General features: G+C 36.7%; 1 protein-coding gene across 11 annotated transcripts in view; it reads right to left on the reverse strand.

The window, feature by feature from the left end:
• Window positions 1-809: 809 nt before the first annotated feature.
• Window positions 810-11,424, reverse strand: part of slc4a4a (solute carrier family 4 member 4a) — an 81,191-nt gene continuing 70,576 nt past the window's right edge. For 7 of the 11 annotated variants that reach the window (XM_084114153.1, XM_084114144.1, XM_084114145.1 and 4 more), the window contains 9 exons: window positions 11,017-11,178; window positions 9,321-9,499; window positions 7,908-7,980; window positions 7,713-7,781; window positions 4,602-4,775; window positions 4,200-4,364; window positions 3,669-3,762; window positions 2,911-2,990; window positions 946-2,524 (listed from right to left, as the gene is read on the reverse strand). In XM_084114153.1, coding sequence (XP_083970279.1) covers window positions 2,947-2,990; window positions 3,669-3,762; window positions 4,200-4,364; window positions 4,602-4,775; window positions 7,713-7,781; window positions 7,908-7,980; window positions 9,321-9,499; window positions 11,017-11,178 — 960 coding nt within the window. In that variant the 3' untranslated portion in view covers window positions 946-2,524; window positions 2,911-2,946. Of the gene's footprint in view, window positions 2,525-2,910; window positions 2,991-3,668; window positions 3,763-4,199; window positions 4,365-4,601; window positions 4,776-7,712; window positions 7,782-7,907; window positions 7,981-9,320; window positions 9,500-11,016; window positions 11,179-11,424 lie in introns of all 11 variants that reach the window. The other 4 variants (XM_084114148.1, XM_084114143.1, XM_084114147.1 and 1 more) reach the window with 1 other exon arrangement.

Here is an 11,424-nt window from a genome sequence, read left to right on the forward strand (position 1 = left end):
TCAAACTCTTGTCGGCGCGCTGTGACGTCATCTGTCTGCCGTAGCCAATCAAAATTGGCGTGTATTCACATGTGTTTTAGACAACGATTCACATGGAGTCTTCCCATAGTGTCAAGACCATGACGCACTGACGCAGCGTCTCATTGCCCTTCTCAGGGAAATGGGTTACATACGTAACCTTTTCTCCTATATTAAATTGAAAAGTAACTGGCAAACATCTAATTATTCTGCACTCTGTTGTCATGCTGGCGTAGGAGGGTTTTCATGTCACATTATGTACTAATAATGCTAATGATTCTGAAAAGGCTTGGGAAGGGATATTAGTTCAAATGAGCATTAAGGAAAATATTTTTGTGACTTAAATGGCATTATCATATTTAATTATTCAATTAATGAATCTTTATTTCTCTTCTCTCCAACACCCTTCATCCTCTGAACACTAGATGGTGACATTGTGTCATATTCAGTGTGAACAGCTAAGGCAAGTAATAATCAGGTTGACAATTATAATGCAAGATTGTAAATTACTTGACCTTCACTTTTTGCCCACCCTATGCCTGACCATATGATATGTTTAACCTTGAACATGAATTAAGGTAAACTGTATACATCACTTATTTGTAAATGTTATAAAAATAAATCAAGCAGGGCCATAAACCCACATTAAGATTGCTTTGGTCCCCAAATGTACTACAAATATAGATGTATAATACAATTTTATTTTATTGGATATTGATGGAGCAGCATAAGTTTGATTAAAATGGGTTTGATAGTCTAGTGTAGAAATAGGGGCAACTGATATATCAAACTTGTTATGCAAATACTTTATTTTTTTAGTAAAATTTTAATAAATGGTTTTGACATTGTATGTACCCTGTATGTAGCAGATACAATTATACTGATGGGAAAAAGCAAAAATATAAAAAAACACAATGCACAAAAAATAAATGGAGACCATTTAATAAATTCTGTTCATTTTTAATATTCATTTCCTTTGAAAAATATAAATTCTAAAATAATTTCAGCTGTTTTGTTCTAAAAAGTCACAAAACTTGATTAAAAAATTTGATCAGTTACACACTCTACAATTAATATTTAGCATTGCTTAAAACGTTCAAGAATTTCCCCAGACATGCTTTCACAATAATTTCGTGTTTTATGTACCCCCAAAAATATATAAGTTAAAAATCTTATACTTACAAGGTTAAAATAAGTTGATTTTGACATTTTTTTTGTATGTTTTTTGAAAGAAAGAGGAAAAGTGATGGAAAGATGGGAGAATAATGACAAATTGGCAGGAATCAATATAGTATTTTGGGTTCTTGAAGAATCGAGGCTCAAGGAAAAAATGTTTCAGACATGCACTGTATGACATATGTCCCCGTCCTCTGAAAATCTTCATTCAAATGCATATACCACTTTGTTGACATTTTGTGACTTATTTTAACAAATCACACAATTGACATTCAATGCTAGACATCATGTAAATAGTGCACAAATAATAATAATAAAAAACCTTAAACCTAAAGGAATTTCATGTATTATTGCAATTCAGGTTTAAGCCACTTAGGTAAATAATTTGCAGGATGACAGAGTACATGTAGGTTTACACATGTAGACTTTTTATCGTTTCCAAAACCAGGTGAGGAAGCAAATGTCTAACAAGACTTGAAAATCAAAATGAATTAGGCTATCTTAATTAATCAAGCTTATTAGAAAATGTTTGGATAATTAGGCATATCGTTTGTTAAAGGAAACAAATAAAATTTAATACCACATTATATTAAATGAAACTATGAAAAACAGCTGGTTCAGTGCCAATCAATAACATTAATCATCATTTAAAAGTTAAATCAACAGTTAAATATTACAATATATTATGTCACAGTTGTTCGCTCTCATCATAACAGAAATCATTTGCTGAATAGTTTGCTCAAGATATACACTAAAAAAAGATCAACATTAAAATCTCATGCTGTGCAAAAAAAAAAAAATGGAAAAGTTTTTTTTTTTTTTTTTTTTACATAATGCCTACCATGCAAAATAGAGGTAGAGCAGCAAAAAATAAAAGGAAAATATTGGCATGGTAAGTGAATTTGGTGGAAGGATTCATATTGTATTGGATGAATAATGGAGGAAGTAATTCTGGAATTGTGGGAAACAGCTACAGCATTTCTCTACAGCTCAGTACATACAGTAAGTGAAACAATGAACTGAATTGCATAGTAGTTTAGGGATTACAATTTGCAAACCATAATGATTAAGTGAGTGAAAGACAAGTGTTCCTCAAGCCGTTCTTAAGTCTTCACAGAAAGGATCCGTGATGGGGAAGAGTTTTTACAAAATATCCCATGGTAAATGGCTTTCAGCAAATTGGATGAGCTTAATCAAATCTATGCTGCAGATTGGCTGGAGGAGTTATATGGACGTCTCAGACCCTCGACTTCTCCAGTAGAAGGCATTGCTGTCATCTGGGTCCATGTCTATTTTAATCTGAGGCACATTTAATGGCAGTCTCTCTGAACTGAAAAATACAGATGAGTACAGTCAACTTCCTAATAGGTATTCAAAATATTTCCCAGTAACCACCAATAATTTCTTTGAAACAATTTAACTTGTGGTTCAAATACCTAAGTGCGTTATTTGAACAACTTAATAGAGGTGATATTATGTAATCAAGAAACCTTGACAAATTATGATGTTGCTAGAAATTGAAGTGGCTTTCATTGTCAGCATCCTTATTGAATTATAGTAATGAAAACCCTGTTTTTTTATGCAAAATCTGAACATGGATCTAATAATTTTAATTAGATGTTCTTAAGGGAAAATTTTTCACTTATATCTTATCATCTGTTGTTATCCATCCATCCATACTATAAATACATATTACTAATGCACACAGATGCATACCTTGACATCGGGCTGTTCTGAAAGTAGTGCCGCTTTTCAGCACGATGAATATCGGTCGAGGAATGAAGGGGACTTTTCTCCTGCAAGAGGGACACACAGTCCATTATTAGCACATGCATGACTTCACGTTCTGCTGAACACCAGCACTGTACACCAACATCATGCATTCACACCATACAGGATGAACGGCACCAGCACAGGTTTCACAGTGGATACAAGCAACAACAAAAAAAGAAGCAGATTCACTCAATTCTAAAGGTGTCTAAGGATTCTATATCGAGTGAGTGCTGGGATTTCATGGGATTATTTTTGATTAGCATTTCCATTAGATAATTATTAATTCTAATACAACTACAACGTTTTAGTAAAAAATAAATCACAGAGGACATCTTGTTACATGCTAAGTGACTAATTTTAATCTTGATCATCAGTTTCACTGATGTAACAAGACAGATGGATGGGCACAAAATATTCAAGAGGATATAAGTGTTAAAATGATCCCTGAATCCATGTTAGCAGGACACAAAATCACAGTAAATGCAAACAGAAATGCAAAAGTAAAGCAAAATGATCACGACAGGCAAGAAGTAATGAAGCTGTCATTTGCCATAGAGGACTGACATAGTCCACAGGTATTATGTGACAGAGGAGCAAGTGGTAGCGTGAACCGCATGCGAAAGGAAGAGAAAGCAAAACGTTCGAACTGAATCATTAAAGAGGTACAAGTTGAGTTGAGGCCCCGGGTCCGGTCTACTCACTGTCAGAGGCCTTATCTCCTAAAAAAGGCTCCTGCTCCATCATGTCCATTGGGATTTTAATGCTGGGGACATTCTCATTGTAAGGATAGTCAGACTGCACAGGGAGAAACGGTCAAAAAGTGTTTTAGGAGCTGAACCTACATGTACCAGAATGGTTCACACCTACTCTTTCATGACCGCCCAAATATTCATAGTATAAAACTGAACTAAAAAAAAAAAAAAAAAAAAAAGCCTTCATTGAAAATTCATAGCTTTCTGACAATCATACAAAATTTCTTGGTGTCACTGAGGTGCTTAGTACTTTTTTAATTTCCAATCTTTTTGCTTTGTCATTGGCGCTATTTCAAGTTTAAAAAAATAATAAATTAATAAATAAACATCCATCATCAATTACTCAACCGTTAGAACTTAATGTGTATCATGCACAGGTAATAAAGCAATCAATTAAAGCTAAACTTGTTTCTCGAAGTCTAAAGTGTTCATAATAGTAATATAAAAACAAAAGCTTGTGGCATTTTTCAGGACACTCACATCTTCCATGTCGCTGTCTATGCTCCCTTGTTTCTTCTTTTTCTTTTTCTTCTCATCCTCCTTCTTTTTCTTGTCCTTCTCAGGTATGACATCATCCAGGAAGCTGAGGTCATGCTGGGAGAAGACATAGTCCATGGCCTTCCTCACAGCAACCAGAGCCAAGATCTGACCAATGAGAATACAGCAAATGGTGCCTTTTCAGTTAGCGCAAACACTACAGATGATGAAACAGAAGTGTTTTGCACAAATATTGCACTTGAGTGTCTGTTTCTAGTGGGCTGAAATAATTGACGAGTAATTTTTAGCCACTCTTCAAAGCCCTGAAGCTCTCAGTTTTGCAGCCACGTCTGCTTCTAGTATTAATGCGTGTTAAATCACAAATAGGTGAAAGAGGTGACTAACCATGACGGGAAAGATGATGGCTGCCACAGTGGACTTGAGGACCCAGAGGAGCGCCAGGCAGAGCACCTGGACAAAGGTGAAGAGATGGACCTTCCTCAGTGGGACATGCCGCAGGTAGATCAGGTCTGGCTGGTGTTTGGCAGGCATGAGGAGCAGCTTGAGTCGGTCCATAAACTGTGAACCAAAGAGCAATACTCTTCAAAAAAGACAGTTTCCCCAACTAAGTTACTATCAACTAGAGTCCGGACGGGTGACCAGCAAATTTTGCTCAAACGGGTGAAAAATATCCAACCGTGTCGGATACGGGTGCGGGTCGGGTCGGACACGGGGAAAACACGGGTTTAAAACAATCACATGCAAACGTAAAAATAATATATGCATATTTTTAGGAACACATCTACAAAAATATGCCTGTATTTCAAGTTAATAAAATAATTTAAAATCCACATCAGTTTATTTGTGCCCACACCCTCCCAGGATCTATAACGTTACCTAGGCTACTTTCACTTTTAAAAAATCATTATAACCGCGCACGAGCGATCTGCTTGAAGTCGTCGAGATGGATGCTGAGGAGTTGAAGAAAAGAATAGCTAGTGGAGATTGTAAAGTTGTCGACAGTACGTCATCAAAAATCAAGTCCAGTGTGTGGGAAAAAATTTGGAGTTATCTGAAGAAAATATTGTGAAAGGCTTGCTGCATTTTCGTGTTGGATAGCCGCAAATGTGGAACTTCATCGCCGAGGAAACACACAGATAACTGTGGTAACCAAGCAGTTCTATCGAACAGTATTTTTCAGATTTAACACTGTTAAGTATGTGTGGTGTGCAGGGCGTGTTTGAACCCAAAATTGTCTGATGTAGGCTAGACGAAATTGCGTGGCATATAGTGTGGTAGCCGCGTCTGTTCGATTGGTAAAATGTGATAAGGCTACTCAGTTTTGTGGTAACGTTAGCCATGTTCTTCATGTACCGGCCTTTTGACAGCTTCGGCTGAAGTTGTCCTTGTGTTAATTGTCGTGTAATAACTTCTGTATGACCTGGCGACTAACATTTTTGTAAGTGTGTCTAATGTGATTGGCTAAACTGATTTTATTTCGGGTGCGGGTCGGGTGTCGGTTCTATTTTAAGCGGGTCGGGTCGGGTACGGATTTTAATTAGTGCTGCTGTCGGAAAACGGGTCGGATGCGGTTTTAAGCACTGCGGGTACGGGCGGGTGCGGATTTACAAAATCGGACCCGTGCAGGACTCTGCTATCAACCGATTTCAAATAATGATTATTTAAATGATTTCATGCTTTTGGAAATACCCCACATGATAATGTGTATGGGTTTAATTCTACTTTGTTAGATTCAAATTTGAATTATAATTCTACATCCCAGAAATTGAATGTCATAGGCTTTCCCAATTCAGTTTTTAATGAACTCACCAGTGTTGGGAAAGTTCACTTTCTACATGAACTAGTTCAAAGTTCAGTTCACAAATTTTAAAATGAACTAGTTCAGTTCATAGTTCATACTAAAATTTTGAACTAAGTTCACAGTTCCAAAAATGAACTAGTTCATAGTTCTTTTTTTTCCATGTTGCTGCGAGATATTATTTTTCAAAATGATTGCCACAGCCCATATAGAACCACAGACAATTATTTTATCAGTTTTAACACTGAAGCTATGCGTCAGATTTTTCCCATCCTCACCGACCTTGTCATAAAACTCGTTTAAATGATCATACGACGCCCCCTTGCTGCTTTTTGTTTTGATTTTTAACGTAAGTGATGAGTCGTTCATGAACGATCCATTCATTGCGTCTGTCACGTGACAAATGAACGAAAGACTCGGAAGGTAAAGTAATTATTTATGTTCCCTGTAAACGATTTTTGACTGCATTATAATGATTTCTTAATTCAGAATATGATCAAGATTGCGTAGGTGGATGTGTTCTGGGAATTTGCCAGTTAGTATAACATTTAAAGCCCCTTAAAGGCAGGGTAGGTAGGATTTATTAAAAATTAAAGATCCAAATTTGTTAAAACTTTCTATATATATCAATACATAATTAAAATGTAAGAACTCTGAAAAAAAGAGTATAAAAATCAAGTGACTCTAGACCGTTTAATCTGTATTAAACACAGCTCATTATTTCGATTCGGGACGAATCAAAGGATTGGCTTAGGCGACTGTCACTCTCTCGCAACCATGGCAACCACCCTTTTGCCACACAGCACCTGCCCACTTGCGCGCGACCGTTTGATTTGAGGAGTGCGAGAGGCACGGAACCTGATCACACCTCCGTCCAGTAGATGGCGGTAATGCACTATGTTTGCAAGCTGCCAATAAAATCTATCGAAGAAGAAGAAGAAGGCACTGAACCTAGGAATACCAAAACAATGGCAGAGAAAGAGCAATCTAAATTTACAGTACCGGCATATGCAGTTAGTGAAGGCAAACCAGGCAAAAAAATGCCCCTTCCCCTCCGCTTGTCTCAGGTAAATAATGCGTCCTCTAGCTCAGCGGTCGGAGTCACGCGTTCATGTGTTTTGGGGGCGTGGCTTTGGAAGAAGCACAGAAATGAGGGGTTGGAGTGAATGGAAATAATGAGATGTCTTTAAAACAGTCGTGAGAGGTCTACAGACACTCGATTTTGATACTTTCTTTTTCAGAGTACTTACATTTTAATTATGTATTGATATGTACATAAAGTTTAAACAAATTTGAAAAATAAAATTTTTAGACCATTTCTACCTACCCTGCCTTTAAATGAACGAAATGACTCGAAAAAAGATTTGTTCATTTTGATGAACAAGATCGAACAAGAGAGTCAGTGGACACTGGTGGCTGGTGTTGCCAGATTGGGTGTTTTTTCCGCTACATATTAAGGCCGGTTTACGGTGTGTTTTAGCCGGGTTTTCGCCTGGAAGGCTCTATAGAAATCTGGCACTCTATTGAACGAAATTAAACTGAGAGAGCGTGGCGTTCACAGACACCAGAATGAACGAGTTCACAGTAACGTTCATCAAGCAGTAAGACAGTACGTTCAGTTCACGTTCGCCCAAAATATGAACGAGTTCATGAACTTTCGTTCAATGAACGCGTTCAGGCACAACACTGGAACTCACCTGCACTCCGTTGAGTGAAGCAACACCCATGTAGAGGAAGACTCCATACAGCACTGGCATGGGTATGAACTATGGGAAATAATTATTCAATTATTCAAAGCCATTGTGGGTTTGAGAAAATTAAAAGAAAAGAAAAAAAATGTAAACACACACGCAGCGGTGTGTTTAACGCTACTGGATGCACTGTATCGTTACCTTGAGGATAGGGGACATGAAGACAGACAGACCGGTGAGAAGGAAAACAAAGACACCAGTGACTCTCTGTTCCCTGAAGAGGAGACAATTACAAAAATTCAAATATAAAATAAAAGAAAGAAATATTACAGAAAAAAAAAAAGAGTTTTGCAGTCTATGGTCATTTCAGCTGATGACATGGCCAAAAGTACAATACTGTTTTGCAAGATTTTTTAATGCTCTTTTTTTTTTTTTTGCTCAGCAAGGCTGCATTTATTTGATAAAAAAAATACAGTAAACATGTAGTGAAATATTATAACAATTAAAATTACTGTTTTGTACATTAATATATTTTAAAATGTAATTTATTCCTGTGATGACAAAGCTGAGTTTTCAGCATCATTACTCCAGTCTTCAGTGTCACATGATCCTTCAGAAATCATTCTAATATACTGCTCAATAAACATTTATTATTATTTTCAATGTTGAAAACAGTTGTGCTGCTTTTTCTTTCTTTCTTTTTTTACAACCCATAATATATTTTTATAGGATTCTTTGATGAATACAAAGTTGAAAAGAACATTTGTTTGAATTTTTTTTAACATGTTTACATTAATGTTTTTTTTACATTAATTATTTTTACAAAAAAAAAATTACATTAATGTTAAAAATGTAACATTATACATGTCCTTAGAGACTTTTAATAAATTTGATGCATTCTTGCAGAATAAAAGTCTTGCTGACCCCAAAATTTTGAACGGTACTGTACTGTATGTGGGCACCACCTTATAATTACAGGGTAGAATTTTTCAGCTGCACCCATTACTAGTGTATATATACAGCAATAATCTCATATAGCCATACTATCATCTTAGACAAACAAACATGTAGTGTATTATTGTTTTAATTATAGGAAAAACTCAACAGGCAGACACGTTTATCCACAGTGACTTGCAGTACACTTATAACAGTGACAGTCCCCCTGGAGCAACTTTAAGTTTAGTTCCTTGGTCAGGGGCATAAAGGTGATAGTTTACGAGTTTAAACCTGCGACCTTGCAGTTACCAGCACATTTCCTTAACCATCAGACCCAACCTCCCCAATTATGAATGATTACTTCTAATGGAAATATTGATTATCATTACTATTTGAAATACTTAACCGAATGGTTAACCAAACCAGAGAAGTGTTAAAAATACGACCTAAATACTGCTAGTGTGTTTTCAGCAGACCTAGGCCTGTTCACGTTTGTACAGCTTACAGCTGCATCAATAAAGCCCCCTAGAGTTCAGTCCAACATGCAGACTTTTAAAAGGCGCCCCACTGAGCCCAAAACTGTAGTCAACGAGTGACGCAAAAGCTGTTATAGTCAGATCTATGACACTGTACAAATACACAAGAAATCATCTCATCTTTACATGCTTTACAACATACCTGACACCCAAAAATTTAGGCTGTTCGCCAGGGGCAGACGTCTCAGTCTCCATCTTCAAGCTGTCAATGTGGGCGATGGAAATAACTGTCGCGGCTACATACCATGGCAGACCCATGAAAGAGCACACCGCTAACAGCACAGCCACCCAGAACAGGTCCAGATGATAGCCTGCACCTTTCTGATCGAGACAAAGATGAAGGATGGTCACAAAATGTTGTTAGAGGAATCAAAAACATTTGATGACTGATGTCATTGACAGTAGGCAGGAACAGTTTGCCCAGTAATGATTATTTTTAGCAGCCTCTTGTAGTACTAAACCTGTATGCTGTTATTTATTTTTTAACTGAACATAATTTAAAGAGCTCTTTTAGCTTTTTCCAATGTCTTGATCATGTCTGTCAAGGTCCAAAACAAACAAAGCGTCATAAAAATAGTGGACTGTTGTCTTGTTAAAACCAACAAAAACATGGCAATTTCGAATTTACAATTTAGTAAGCGAGACAGTGGTGTGGATAATATGGTAGATTCAGCTTTTGATGTGTTAGGTCTCAAGTTAAAATCCACCGTTTCCCAGACCTATTCTTCTCCCTATTCCCATCGTGTATCAGCTTGGAGAGAGGCGATTAGGGTGGGTTTTAAGGATTGGAACGAGTAAGGTCCCAATAGGCAGCATCCATTTATGATTTTATAAATATAATCATAGACACAATTATGTTTTTATTGCATAAAACTACACTACATCACACAAATGTACAGTAAAATATGTCTCCAGGGCAGTGTAATTCTCACAGAGATGACAATAGGAGTTCTTCCGTGGGGAGGCATTATAGTGAGAGGACACAGATTAGTCTCACATTACAGGCCACAAGAGAATAAATGGTTTGCTTTTGTCTGATTCACAATTCCTCTTTGTTCCACTACTCAGAATATGTTACAATGTGGACCTAAAGTGTGATGGTGGGGTGAAATCGCTTATATAATATTATATAACAATATTATTATAGGATTAAGATCCTATTATTGATTTTATTAATATTTTTAATTAGTTTTTATTTGTTCTGTTTTATTAAGTTTTAGTATTTTTTTTGTTGTTGTAATTTTGTTTTTCATTTTATACATTTTTATTAATATGTCTATCTAGTTTTTATTCATTCTTTTCAGTTTAGTTATTTCATTACATAGTACATTTTAGCAAATTAAAATAAAATAAAAGTTCCCCTTGGCAACTAGCTGAAATGAAATAAGTTTTATGGTTTTAGTTTAGTTTCAGTTAAATACTGTATAATAACCCTGTCTTATAATTCATACTTTAATTCATATTTCTTGATTATCAACAAAGCCTATCTAGCTATTAAAATTATTATATTACAAAATCTAACTTCTTTTCTTTCAGTTTTCCATTCAAATTAAGAATTTAACAAATATTAATTCCTGGATTATTTATGGCAGCTTTTCCCCCTTTGGCTTGTATCAGTTTCTCAGACCATCTGTTTGAATAACTCCAAGTGCTGATTCACATCCTCCAGACAAAAGATTAAAAGGCTATATTTGTAAGAGACTTTCTATAAATATCCTGATAAAGTCCCCCCCCTCCGGCACTGTGAGTGTTTCCTGTGGTCTTGGGTGGCTCAAAGTGAGCGTGATAAACCATCTGGCTTGGGAGAGATTCACACAGCAGACTCAAGGCAGGCCTACCTTAAGTTTGTGCTCCTTGCGATTGACAATGACAGCGGTGATCTGCTGATCCATGAAGAGCAGGATGGTGACCAGCAGGGCAGGCAGAGCTGCTGCCAGGTACACCCACCAGGGGTTCCCTCCGAACGGTGGCACAAACCAGCCACGGTTTGGGCTTGTTGGCTGAGGACATGAAAGGAGTGCAGTTTGAGGATCACAGAAGTGGCACTTGGCAAATATTTACAGGATACAAACGGTAATGTCCTGAGTGGATTGGCAAGTAGCGTGCCAGCACAATGTACACTCTGATATTTGTTCTTCCTGAACAAAATCCATTGCTATTAAGCAGACCCTCAGGTAACCTGGGTAGAAACACCCCACTGTCCCCAATATATCTGATACAAATAAATAACATCCAATGCAGAACAA

This window comes from Abramis brama (assembly GCF_963993115.1).
Source record: "Abramis brama genome assembly, chromosome: 5".
Taxonomy (NCBI): domain Eukaryota; kingdom Metazoa; phylum Chordata; class Actinopteri; order Cypriniformes; family Leuciscidae; genus Abramis; species Abramis brama.